Consider the following 14,188-nt stretch of genomic DNA (forward strand, 5'->3'; position numbering starts at 1 on the left):
CCGACCGATGCCTTCCCCGGAATCCTGTGTGCTGCCTGTACTTGTGGCTTGTTGTGTTTGTGCGCTGTGCGGGTGTTCAGGACAGCTGCAGGTAGTGCGCGAGGCAGAGCGGTCAGTGTCACCTTCAGGCTGTTGCCCAACACTCGGGGCCCCTCCACCTGGGGGGGGGGGGGTGACCTTGTGCCCGGCCTCACTGCGCAGCTGCTCTGCAGGCAGCACGAGCCGGCCCCGCGGCGGTGTTCCGCTCAGAACATGGACATGTAATTGTTATTATACTGTAGCTTTGTGTGCTGGTGTTCATGATTTCGTATTAGAAAAAAAACTTCCAAAGATTTAATTGCCGCGTATAATGATGTGATTATCCTGGAAATTTGATTTTAAGTAGTTTTAAAACTGACCAAAGTCTAACATATAAGGAAAGAATATCAACATATAAGATAAATTAGCAACACCGTCGTCAGTTTCAGTTCTATGTTGAGTTTGAAATGTTTAAAAGAGTATTTTTTTTTTTTTTTTTTTTTTTTTTTTTTTTTTAACGTTTTCGGGGCAGGACCTCCAGAAAAGCAAATGGCCGGAAAGTGTGGGGCGCTGCTGGCGGAAACCCCGTCTGTGTCCGGCGCTCGAGTTCACTGGCACGCATTTATACCATGTGCATTTGTTTTGCGTACACGCTACCATGGCTTTATTTGTATGCATAGTTAAAAAATATACAAGTAAATATGCATGATTCAAAAGTTTTCTGTACCCACCCGTAACCGTCTTCGATACACAATTATTCGCACTACATTTTTTTTTTTCCATTAATTTATTTTAAGACTTAACAATAAACATTTAAATTTTACTTTATTCTAGATACATTAAACTGTACGTTTGGTTTGAAACAATTATTCCTACAACTAAGCCACCCTTTCCTGTCAATTAAAAAATATATATGTAGTCATCAGGCACTTCCAAAACCTTCTCCCATATCCTTTTTCAAGTTATTTCTCCATAATTAATTTGCAGTTTGTCGGAATTTGTAACCCGAATTCTGATTACTCATTCTGTACAACAGATTATCTTCATTGTGAAATGCGTATGGGTGATAAGCTCTTTAACGAATACAGACTATTTTTATAGTAACCAGAACTGTTCCACTTTAGATATGTTAAAATTATTGAATTGAACGTTCTTTTAAACTGATTTTTTTAATGTTAATAACTTAAGTTAGCACAAAAGTGATTTATGATGCATGACAGATGAAAAAAAAATTATCTGATAATTTGCGCATTGGCATATCAGGAAAGGAAAGTCGTGACCATAATGAATTTTTTGATGCTTTTCGAAACGTAATACAGCGTATTTAAAGCAAACCTCACATATTGTTTTTGTTTATTTTTATTTGTGCTTTTTCCTATCTTCTGTGCTGGATCATATCAATGACTATCATTCCTCAGAGCACTTGTACCACACACAGCTCAGTTGACAGAATAGTCGAGGATGATTGTCGACCAAATGACTTGAAACAAACCATTATCGTAGCTCTGATGACTACGATGCGCCAAGTGCACTAGCCAAGGACGCGTGGGCAGAACCGCTCAGCCCGGCGATAAGCACTGACGAGACCCGAGCTGACACGAGCTGACACGAGCTCAGCTGTGCGTGCAGCAAGTCTGCATGTAAGTAGCACGCGATGCGCAGCAACAATGGCGGCATCCTGTACAGTCTGGCTCTCTGCAGTGCGCGCTGGCTGTTCCGAACAGTCGTACCATTTCCTCTATGGTTAGAGCTCGGATTCATTTCGCGATGGGTCAAAATACAAATTATTACAAAATTGTGCTGCTTCTGCTAATAACTTTCCTTTTATCTGAAGGACTCTTTAACTATTTTCTTAAACAAGCGCATGCGCCTACTCTCTGTCTTATTCTTTCGTTCATCTATTTCTCTCGGTTTATAATTTTTTCTGTAATGTCGAATCATCGCACAAGGAGAAGAACGGAGAAGAGCCCAGCAACGTATATACCATAGTGCTTTTATATATATATATATCTTTGGCCAAGTACCTATTCTCTGTCTTTCTTCGCGTCAGAAACGTTTCACAACAATGTTATACGAAAACGTTGCATTGAAATTCGGCCTGGAAATGTCACTCTAATCGCGCCCATAGAAGTTTCACTTCTAAATGTGGGCGCTGGAGGGACAGCTTCTGGAACACGTGAAGCACGGCTCGGGAAGCAGTGAAGGGAGGGGGGGGGGGGGGCTGGAGCTCGTCTGTGAGGTCGCCTCGTCTCGACCTTGAAGCAGATGCCACCTGGAGTCACGCCCCAATTCCACGGCCTGTTCGCTCTGCACAAGCGACACTGAGTCGTCGCTTCAGCTCGTGTCGTCTTCGCTGCACGATCCAGCTCTGCTCCGCCTCGCGAGAACGCACGAATGATTGTTTTGTCACTCGACGGCACGAACTCGTTAACGATAAACAAACCTGTTGTTGTTGTATCGCTGGCTTCCAATCGGAAAACGGCAGACATCGATGTGGATCGTTAGTAGATGTTCTTCTTAGCAATAGTCACCAGTTTAAGTGATATATTACAATTTATATTACTAGTTATTGTTATTACTCATTCACATAATAATGAGGGTAAGTTTTCAAGGCCGAATTTTAATGCAACGTTTTCGTTAAACATTGTTGTGAAACGTTTCTGACGCGAAAATGACAGAGAATAAGTACTTGGCCAAAGAGATATAAAGAAAGCACTATACTATATACGTTGCTGGGCTCTTCTTCGTTTTCCTCATTGTGCGATGATTTGTCCCCCCAGAAAAAAAATCTATATCCGAGAGAGATAGATGAACGAAAGAATAAGAAGAGTGTGTACGCATGCACTTGTTTCAGAAAATAGATACATATATGTATCCCATACAGTCAGCTGTGAGTGCATTGAATTTTATATTTGCTACCAGCACGCACGCATGCTTCCTTGTTCAACCAGCAGCGTAGAGAGCGTTGTTGAGACAGTGCCTGCATTTACCGCATAGATGGCGCTACCTGTTATGAATTTCATATTTCGTTCAGAGATTTGGTGTGTTCCAAATAGCAGAATTGTTTGAAGAAACAGTAACACGCAGTGTTTGTCTTTATGGTGTATTTCAACGGTAATATTTATTGTTAATCAATCATAATTGATTGATCAATAATTATTGATTTGCTGAGCAGTTATTTTGAAGTGAGTAATAATTTTGTTAATTCACGTTTATTGATTTATTTTTATTTTTATCGAAATTCTAATAAAAACGAAAAAAAAGTCAAGATTCTTAAATACTTGAAAATAAATGAAAGCCATAAAACACCACGCCGAGTTGTTTTTAGAAAAAATGTCATATCTCTCTCTCTCTCTCTCTCTCTCTCTCTCTCTCTCTCTCTCGTTGCCGTTTTACCCCTTAAGATATACTTACGAGTTAAAATTTGAATTGCCAAAGAAGTTTCACTTGTATCACGTGTACTGAGTTACGCTCGCTTTTTTTTTTTTTTTTACTACGCCTAGAAGGTACACGCACCCATTTTTTTATTTTATTTTGTACTGTGGCGTGTGAAAGGTAGTACAGTGGGTACCGTGAGGTACAGTAGCGCGGTGACCGGGCGTGAGGCGTGAGGTGTGGGAGTGACGGCGCGTGCCGCCAGGAGCGCTGCGGGCGGCGCGCTGACGTCACGGCGGGCAGGTTATATGAGCGGGGCGGGGCGGGGCGGGGCTCAGTGTTGCTCGAGGACCGCCATGAGGACCCTGTTGCTGGAGCTACTGCTGCTGGCCGCCGCCACGGCGCTACCCCGTGAGTAGCTCGAGTTCCTCCTCGCTCGACCAGCAGCGCAGAGAGTCCCTGCACTTCCCCGCGCAGACGGCGCTACCTGTCACGAACTTCATCATCTTGTACAGAGATTTGGCGTGTTCCAAACAGTGGTGCCGCCAGGATCTGTGTATGGGGGGTGTTAAAAAGCATGCCCCGCCGTCTCCCCCCCCCCCCTGTATTAAAGCGGGGGGTCCGGGGGTCCTCCCCTGGGAAAATTAGGAATTTAAGGTGTAAAATATTGCTATTTTATCAGTTTTCAGTACTTTAAATATTGTAATGGTAAAATTTTTATAAATTTTTAATATGAAATTTGTTTGAGTGATGAATAAGATTATTAATTAAAGATTTGGTGCTAAAGAGGGGGCGGGGGGTAGGTTTGAACCCCTAAAACCTCCCCCTGGCTACGCCCCTGGTTCCAAATGGCAGAATTTTTTTTTTTTTGAAGAAACAGTAACACGTAGTGTTTTTCTTTATGATGTATTCAAACAGTAATATTAATTGTTAATTAATCATAACCAAGCTTTCAAACATCGTTGTTCGAGAGTGTGACACAGGGACGGAGACAGAGGGGAGGTCCGATTGGTGCGGAACACTCCCTTCCAGGAGGTTAAGGAAATTACAGCGACTTAAATTAGCTACGTAAGGTTACAGAGAGATTGAGGGCAATGTAATCCTTAGCGATTCCTGTCACAGAAGTGGCAGGAATTGTGTTCCAAGTAGTCTATCAAATACCGGTTCGCATACGTGTTTCTGTAGGCATGTCTCATACAAACTTGACATGTGTGCTCCATGTGTTTAATAATACCAATACACTTGTGTATTTATGACTTGTTTTAACAAAATCATCAAACAATTGACCTAATAACAGAATAGTTAAAACAATTAAATATAATAAAATGCTCATTTTAATTTTATATAGCAAAATTATTACTTAAATTTCTGGGTGTGAACGTCGGAGTTGTAAAAGTCTACTATTCCGTAAGGTTTTATTGTGACAGTCGATTTTCTTTTATAATTCAGTCATGAAGAAAACTACTGCCGCTCTTCACAGAACGCTGGTCACGGCCTTGCGCGACTTCAAGGTTGTTTAAAAACTCATAATATTTCAGCAGGTGATTTCTCTATGAATTTAATGTCGAATTTATGTTAGACATTAAAAGGGTAATTTTCACCCTTGGAGTCGATTTATTATTTGAGCTAAATATCGTAAACTATCTGGAACTAAGCTACAATTTATTTGTACTTTGTTCTACGTAGTTCTTTACCTTTCAACAATAATAGGGGTGGCACGCTCGTATTGCATTAACAATCTGTATTTTCGGATGTCATGAAAATATGATACCGTTTTATTTAAATTCGTGATCTACGGTCAGGCATAATGCTGCTGAAACTTTTGAATAGAAATGATGTGTCTTGGGCATTAAATATTCATCGCATCAGGAGGGACAAATTTTTAATGTAATACGATTGTCATCACCTATTATGTTGGAATACATTAAAAGCAGGTAAATATTCTATAATTTTAAAATTGATGCTGGCGGTAATCTTTTAACAGAGGTAAACTCGCTCAAATAAATAGGATCCACAACACATTCATTCGATGACAGTAGACGATCGGTTTTGATCACTCTTTATACCAACTGCCGTGTCGCGTTTGTAAACGTGTTTACTTCATGTCCGTTACACAACCTGCTCATTTGAAGTAGTTCGGCGTGGCGTGTGACCGCGCCTTATGGCATCATCAGTGCCTGGTTCACACGAGCCTCGGTCGGCCCCGCTGTCGCCGTGCTGGGAACACGAGCATGCGTGCGTCGCGCGTGTGAACCTGGCTTCCGTGTAGCTCACGTCAATTTAATTAGCTTCGCTTTGCGTCCTCACTAAAAGCTACGCCAACACAGCAGTTGACTTTATTATAAAGACATCCGTGGTTTTCACCAACATCAGTCTCGTCTTGGGTTCCACCGTACGGCAGCCTCGGAAGTCCAGGTTCACCCGCCATTGTCAGCCCCTGACGTCACCAACTGCTGTACTCGCAGCTGCGACATGAGTGTAGCTGTGTTTGATGCAGTGTGCCTTGCAGGGGCGCAACAACAGGGGGGGGGGGCAAGGTTATTTTTCCCCCCCCCCCTCCTCTGAAACCTCGAAGTGGGGGCAAACGGGGGCAAAGAAAGTGATGTGTAATCAATTTTTAGATAATAAAACTGCTTAAATAGCACCATTTTCCACCTTGAAATACAAATTTTTCCCGTGGGAGGACCCCCGGACCCCCCGCCTCAATAGGGGGGATCGATGATTCTTTATAAAAAGGTATATTGCCCCCTCTTTGGAAATGTAGTTGTTGCGCCCCTGGTTCCTTGTGCACTTCACACTCTGAGCTGGTGGTTGCGCTGCAGTGCGCAGCGGGAACTCTGAAACATCTGCTCGGGTCTCCTTAGGTTAGTCTCTTCTTCCAGCGCATTTAAAAGAAATAACGTTCGCATCAACGCATTATTTGACTATTTAAAAAAGGGGGTTGTCTGTAAAATCGGTTTACGGGCGATAATTTTACGTGATAACGACATAAAAAAACCTTTGATGAAAAATTGCATACTTTTTAATTTTCAAATATTATTTACAGTTTTTTGCTAATTTAATTTAAATAATTTGTTTAAATATAATCACGAACAATTAGTTTAAAAGCCCGCCTTAACCTGTTTGATATTATAGAAGATTTTCTCGCACGGTGGTTGGCCGGTTCTTGCACGCTCGGCTCAGGCGGAACGTGACAATGAGTCATGCTTTTTTCGTGCGTGCAGCCCCGGCGTTCATCGATTTATAGGACGTTATCACGTCAAAAAAAAATTTCTTAGGATATCAAAATGAAGTCAACATTTTACAGGCGATATATGCAACTCATATAAAATGCAGTAGGCTGGGTGTAACAACCACGTCCATCAAGATGTGGGACCAACGAGTTGTAAGTCGTGCGGGGAGTGGGAGTGGCCAGGCGGGCTTCAGCAGGGTCCAGCCTCGTCTGTATTCGCCGCGGCCCGTGACGGCTCGTGTGACGTCACCAGACGCTCAGCGCGGACACAGTGGCCTCTTGTGCCACGCCCAGTGTGTGTGTTGCGAGTCCTTCTGTGAGACACTCGTTTATCTAGTGAGGATTGAAGGCCTGGTCCCACACGTCATTTAGACTTCTTAATTTTTTGTCATTGCATAGGTACTTTTAATAAGGGCTGTTTATAAAATTTTAGCTCGTTAACTTTCTTGCATTTGTTATCCTGCCACAAATATTTTTAACAGATATTAACTTGACGTACGAAGTACGTACATACGTAAAGTAAGGTCCATTTGGTCATTTAAAAAAAATTTACTCTTGTAAAAACGTTTTTATTGATCGTTTTAGTTTACTACAGACCTACTTTATATTTTCACATTCAGTTCCAAACACTTTTCACAGCGCTGCATAGAAGTTCGATGCCTGGAAATTAAATCAGGGGGCAATCGTAAATTTGTAGTTTTTGCTGTAATATTGTTGACCCATTAAATCAACCGAAATGACGCCCTTTTCTTCCCCAAAAAAAAAAGTCATCATTTTTCGACTAAAGTACGGATATATTTACTAAGCGCCCGTACCTAGGCTACACTCATCGCATACATAATCGAAGTCCGTGATGCCCACGGCCGAGGCGTCAGTTCCATTCCCAGGCGGGGAACCTCTAGGAAACTGCTGCGGCGTTGCGAAAACTGCTTGGAACCGAATGGCGATTGAGTGAAAATGTGAAAAGAGCCTAAGCGGTTCTTTAATCCACAATAGCAGCTCGGAATGAGAGCGAGGTGGTTGGTGCGAACGGGCTGCGTGCTGCTGAAGCAGTGTGGGATAGTTGCGTCACGGCGTGGTCCAGTCTTCCTGGTGCCGCGCTGGCCTCGGTGCGCCGTGCGGCCAGAAGTGGCAGCGGGTCTGGCGTCGTGCACCCGTTAGCAGGGGCGTAGCCGGGGGGTTAAGGGTTCAACCCCCCCCCCCCTTAGCACCAAATCTTTAATTAATTTGTTATTCATCACTCAAACAAATTTCATATTAAAATTAATAAAATTTTTACCATTACAATATTTAAATTTAAGTACCAAAAACTGCTAAAATAGCATTATTTTACACCTTACATCCAAATTTTCCCGGGGGAGGACCCCCCCCCCCCAGTTTTAATACGGGGGGGGGGGGGGGGCACGCTTCTTAACACCCGCCATACACAAATCCTGGCTACACCACTGCCAGTTAGGCCACGCGCTCAACTCAACCTCACGGGGTGGTACCATAAATTATTTTTATTATAATATTTACAGTTTTTGCACATCATTTTAAATAACGTAATTTAACAGTATTTAACTTTTATTAAAGTCTTTTTCTACTAAACAAGTCTTTAATTAATGTTTTTTTTCCATGAAATTTAAAGCAAAGTTTTTTGTCAGTCCTTGAAGCATAAAATCACGTGGTACACAGTTCGGGATTAACCGTTTGTGGGTCGCCTTCATCATAAAAATAATAAAAAAAAAATAATGCTTTGCCAAACCCTTAGACACCTGGGTTTTACGTGGTTTTGGTATTTTGGCTCAAACAGACTCTCTGAAGCACGCGAACTCTTTGCCACACTGTGGCCGATCCTTCATGTCGGCGTCCGGGGCATTAGTGTGTGTGCGAGACCAGACCCTTTGTTTCAACCTGCACCCACACTTTGGTAGCAACACTGGGATCCACGGGCCTGAAGAGTACCTCAAGGTGCAGTGTCCAAGCTGTCACGGGCTTGCGGTTGCGCTGAGGTCCGAGTGATGGGGGCACAGCACGCAGCCAGTGCTGCTCCCTGCGGCGAGTGAGCGCACTAGCGCCCAGAGCCCGCCTGCTCCAGGCCACGACGCGGGACTGCCGACCAGGCCTGGGTCGAGACACTTCCCAGCGACTCCCAGCCTCTGGCGTGGCGGCCACATGACCCTGAGCCAACCTGCCGTCTGTTGCAGATGCCGGGCAGCCCGCTGCGGTGGAAGAGTTCCTTCTGCCGAGAGAGGTCGTCTACACGTCACCAGACTCCTGGTTCGGTGGCCTCCCCCCGTTGTTCAACTTCTTCAACTTCAACACTGGCTTAAGTGGTAACAATCATCCCACACATTTCATCACTCCTAGTCCCGATCAGATGTGGCCACACTGTCTCTTAGCTAGTCAATAATTTCTGATCTCATAGCAAAGCTTTCTAACTCATTCTCACGTGTGAAATCAACCTCTTAACTCTTTCTGGGGGGGGGGGGGGGGGGGAAATCTTACAGTTATACCTTAAGTTAAATAGAATTATTAAAATATTACAAAACCAAAACACATAGTCGAAAGAAAGAAATGTTGCCCAAAGTGTACAGGAAAATAAAGTCGTTAAAACATAATACAAACTTAGTTCAGTTGGATGGTCAGGGTCAACTACGGGGGAAGATCCAATCCCCAGAGGGGTTGTTGTTCCCCAGGCCTCCGAGGGGAGGGGATGACCAACCCAGCAGCCCCATCTGTGCTCAGAGCGTCGGTCTGGACCAACTGCATTGCTCATTGAGCAACCCGACTGGCTTCACCACAGCAGAAGCCACCTGAAGCCTTCAGTGTGGCTCTGATATTTATAAGAGTTATATCCGTGCTGTTTGTAGTTTAACAAACTATTTTCATTTAAAACATTTTCATGGACATATGCCATTGTTGGTTTTCACTGTATGTCATGGAGAAACCTTGAGAATGGACAAGAAAGGTTAATACACAAACACACAGAAAAACAAGCCAGAAATCAGCTGATGTCAAATTTTAAATGAATAGACAGCACAGGGAATTCCATGGAAGGAATTAGTCAGAAAAAATATCACTGCACAGACGAACACAGTGGAGTTACAACGAAGAGACAGTTGTAACACGAAATGAAAATACAGACAAATAACCATCTTGGAATCCACAGCGACAAACAAACGAAAGCAACGATGGTAGCCTACAGAACAGATGGTCTGGAGAACACGATGATGACAATGACATAACGAACACAGTAAGATTCCTGAAACCAAACAATTGTGACATTTTGGGGGCTGAGATCTGTTCCATCCTCAGGCACAAACTATCATCCGCTTATTTTGGCTTGTTTTTCTGTGTTTGTGTATTCATCTTTCTTGTCCTTGCTTGGGGGCTTCTCTATGACATACGGTAAAAACCAGGAATGTTGTATGTCTATAAAAATGTTTTTTGATCAATCTTCCCAATTACAAGAATTAAAAAAAAAAAAACTCTTTCCAAAATAAATGTTTCTTTTTTTTATTATCTAGATTTCATTGCAAGAATGAATCCGTTTGGAGAAGACATCTCGGAGCTGATCAGCAAGGGAAACACGACATCCGAGACGAAGGTGAGTGTCGAAAGCTGTGCTGTCCTCTTGTGACACAGACGGAGGCAAGATGGAACACTGTTTCTGCAGTAGAGGTCCCGGACCTTCCTATACATTCGTAACCATAATTTTCAATTAGCCACTTCTCATGTAGTTTGATAATCGTGTTATAACTGTGACTATACTGATCACATGGGGAGCAGGGGGGCAGATGGTGAGAGACCAGCCAAGGATTGGGTACGTATGTATGTAGTGAGTTTGTAAGTATGTATGTATGTAGTGATCAAACAATATTACAAGGAAGAAACCGAGAAATTGCAGCCAGGACTACCATAAAACTGTAAGTTAAATCATATTTATTAACAGTCAATGTTGGCCACCTACTGCATTCTCATCTTTATTCAACACTCTCTTAATTTTCTTAAATCAATAAATGTTTAACCAGCCCTCTGGCTACTTAAGCTTTACCTTTAACTCTCACTAAGCAAACGTATCTAGTTTGACAAACCTTATTTGGGTTCCGCAGTCCTAGCTAATATGTGATGCAACCACTTTATACCATTTTTAAACACTAAACGTTAGTGAAGGCAGATATTTTAAATCTTTTATGTGAGTTTACATTTAGACACATTTCCAGTATCATAATTAGTCCATCTCATGAAAAATATCTTCATTGTTTCATTAACATCAGTTGCACACAGCCATGAGGAGGAGGAAGGACATGTAACATGTAAAAGGGTATTTCCTGGTAGCAGAGCATGGTTACGATTCACCAAACCTCTGCATTATGGGCTCAGCACACTTTCACTAGCAACAACACTACAACATTAAGTTATATTTAAATGTGATCTATTTATTGAAGTGAAACTTCTAATACGACTTCCAACAAGGTTGTGTTAAACGTTTAACGCTACCATGGAGGGGGTATGAAAGCACTGTTGCGTTAAACGTTCAATGCTCCTGGGGAGGGGGAATAGAAAGAGACAGAGCGAGAGTGAATGCGTGGCACTCGAACGCATGCGCGTAGTATACCTGTTACAGGCCAGCGCGAGCGTTAGCAACGAGTAGCATCCAATATTCCAAGCACGTGCCCGTGGTATTCTTGCTATGCAGCGAAGTAAACAGTGTGAGCATCGTGAAATTAGCTGAAATACGTACTTGTTCTATTTTATTGTTCTATTTTAATTTATAATATTCATTATTTCATTTACTTTTTTTTTATAGTTTGATTTGATACAATATGATTTCACTAAAATTCAATTTCTACCCCTTCCTATTTTTATTTCCACATTACGAAGTTTCACTTCTTCCGCACGGAGGGACTTCATGCACTATTTTTTATTTATTATTTTTGTAATTATTAACACATACACAAAGCATTTTCATGTGTAAATTAATCAAATATTTTTATTGTCAAGCGTGGTGGTGAGAACTATGGAAGTGTGTTGTGAGCATCGAGCAACTCGTTGGTAGGTGGTGAACGGCACGGTCATCACGAGGAACACGACCACCTACATCGACGACGAGTTGGGCACCGTGGTGCACGTGAGCAGTGTCGACATCCGGCCCTCGGACAAGACGCCCGGCCAGCCCGAAGCCGCGACGACTCCGGCCGGCAACGAGCCAGAGTCCACGGAGCAGATCGATGCCGACTTCCCTCAGAATGCCGCGGATATTGACATGCCCGACAAAGAAAGCAACGAGATCTCCAATGACAAGGTTGGTTCTTCCGACCCGTGACATCGCGGCATCCGTGCCTGGCGCCCTCGCACCGGACTTCGACAGACATTGCTGGCTTAGCTTGGGCACAACACATTCTCGTTATTTCATCTTCACAGTGTAGATACTCTCTCTCCGTTGCATTGCCTCAAAACAACAGTCAATATTAACCGACACTGTTTCATAATATACTAGACATTCTTCTAGTACTACATAAGGCATTACCAAGGTTAGTAGAGGGTCACCTCTATCGACTGCACATCGTTCTGTGTACGACATCACTTGCAGCCCCCTGGTGACTCTTACTTGCCACTTCGCAAGCCAGCCTGTATGACGTCGATTACATAAGCTGACTTTTCTAGTAACTCGCCGCTCACCTAGCTCCAGCGAGAAAAGCTGAAGACTAGTTTACTTTTCTCACTTCTCATTTGCCATCGCTGTGTTTTTATCGCCATTTGTATAAATTATAGAAGTCTTTATAAACTTCTCAAGTACAAAATTGTTTTTAAAAAGTTATCGTTTTCTTTATTAAAAAAACTTAAAAAATAAATAATTTTAAACAACTGAAATACAATTGGATTCACAAAAAAAAAATATAACCTCGCATGAAATGTCGAGCAAGTGAATAAGCCAAATAGTTTTGGTGGTCGTGTGAAAGTGTCATTCACTGAGTTAGTGCAACACATTACACCCATAAGTAATTACTAAACTGATTTAATGTAATTAATGAAACATCAGTTTAAAGATTTTAATTATTAATAAAAAATAGCAATTTCAAGCAAGTAGCTACAAAAATAGACAACTCCTACATAACTTTCTCGCTGAATAAGTTAGCGATGAGTTAACTAGTCAGTACGAGAACAGTTCAACGAATTTGTTTGCAACAAGTGGATTAACAAGCAAATAGCTACGTATTGTATTCTTACAATACAATTGTCTTTTTACAGAATTGTAAGTTGAATCTTATGTTATATAAGTGAATGAACACTGTTTAAAAACACGTAACTTTTTCATGATATAATATTTAAATGCTAGGCGACTTGTGATATGTAAATGACTGTATATGCGGTTACTGTATTGTGCATGTAGTTCACAGAACATTCAAGTATGTTTTCTTTGGAAGATTTTGTTTTATTTTAATTATGTATCCATAATTTTTTCCAAAATCACTAAATAGGTACTAAATTATTGCTGACATAAAACACTATTTGGGTAGAAATAAAACTAAAAAAAGAAGAGAGATTTGTGTATTGACCTCGAGATCTAGGCTATGGGGACGCAGACGTAGGGTCAGCTTTCGACATTGTTGTGGGATGCAGATGTCTCTACTAACCTTGGGACAGTAACATCTCTGTAACTTTCCACCATCAATGAATACATTTATGTTATAGTTTTAGGTGCTTGTAGCATCATAGGTTTGTAAAATATAATTTGTTTATCTAATGTATAGAATTTTAATGTTGTTTTCCTTTGTAAATATTATCATTTATGGAACCAATAATAGGGTTAAGTGTTAAAAATATGGTTGCACTTTTATTACATTATCATTTTAGATTATTATAGTATGAGACTAGATCCCTATTAAATAAGGTCCATGTATAAGTCTAAAATTTTTGTTGTACGTAAAAAGTGACTCAAAAGGTTTTTTTCAGTTGCATCACACATGCATTATGTAACAAGAAAATGGAATACTATGTATTATATAACACACATTACCATGTTTGCAAACGTTCTGATGGTTGAATTGTATCCTGTAGGCTGAAGTGATTGAGCATCTTAATTTCTTCATAGCCTGGCAGTGATGAACACTTCTCTTTTCAACGTCAATATTTTTTACACATTACATTTAAATTCTAGTTTGTGAACTAGAAATACTGTTTTACAAATGTACAGTATGATGCTAACTATTCTAAGAATGTTTTGTTTGCATGTTACCAGAAAGGATTAATATTAAAGATTAATACATTTACCACTGCATTTTTTTTTCATGCTATAGATATATTCTTTTTAATATCTACCTTTTCTATACCTCTTGGGTGATTGTTTGGGTTTATATCAAATATTGTAATAGGGACAGTATGGGAAATTGGCAATAAAAATGCGAGATAAGTGAAGTCAGCCATCCTGGCAGCATGGGGTGTACCCACGTTTTGGTACAACATGTGTTTCAAGTGCGTGAGACTCAGGGAGTGCTCATGTCCGCATGATTAAATGCTAACTGCGTGAAGCCGTTTTTTTCCCTTCAGCTAATTGTTCGGCCATATTGGTTAAAC

General features: G+C 41.4%; 1 protein-coding gene across 1 annotated transcript; it reads left to right on the forward strand.

Moving 5' to 3' along the window:
• The first annotated feature begins 3,613 nt into the window (after positions 1-3,613).
• On the forward strand, positions 3,614-13,884 carry LOC134538075 (uncharacterized). Its single transcript, XM_063379066.1, has 4 exons — positions 3,614-3,804; positions 8,815-8,943; positions 10,138-10,217; positions 11,670-13,884. The coding sequence occupies exons 1-4, from the start codon at positions 3,702-3,704 to the stop codon at positions 11,934-11,936; spliced, it is 579 nt and encodes a 192-aa protein (XP_063235136.1). The 5' UTR covers positions 3,614-3,701; the 3' UTR covers positions 11,937-13,884.
• Positions 13,885-14,188: the final 304 nt, after the last annotated feature.

Source organism: Bacillus rossius, chromosome 13 (genome assembly GCF_032445375.1).
Source record: "Bacillus rossius redtenbacheri isolate Brsri chromosome 13, Brsri_v3, whole genome shotgun sequence".
Taxonomy (NCBI): domain Eukaryota; kingdom Metazoa; phylum Arthropoda; class Insecta; order Phasmatodea; family Bacillidae; genus Bacillus; species Bacillus rossius.

Coding starts and splice junctions, on each gene's coding strand:
- LOC134538075 (XM_063379066.1), top strand. CDS start 3,702: ATGAGCGGGGCGGGGCGGGGCGGGGCTCAGTGTTGCTCGAGGACCGCC. Junction 8,944..10,137: donor CTTCAACACTGGCTTAAGTG/GTAACAATCATC, acceptor TTTATTATCTAG/ATTTCATTGCAAGAATGAAT. Junction 10,218..11,669: donor ACACGACATCCGAGACGAAG/GTGAGTGTCGAA, acceptor ACTCGTTGGTAG/GTGGTGAACGGCACGGTCAT.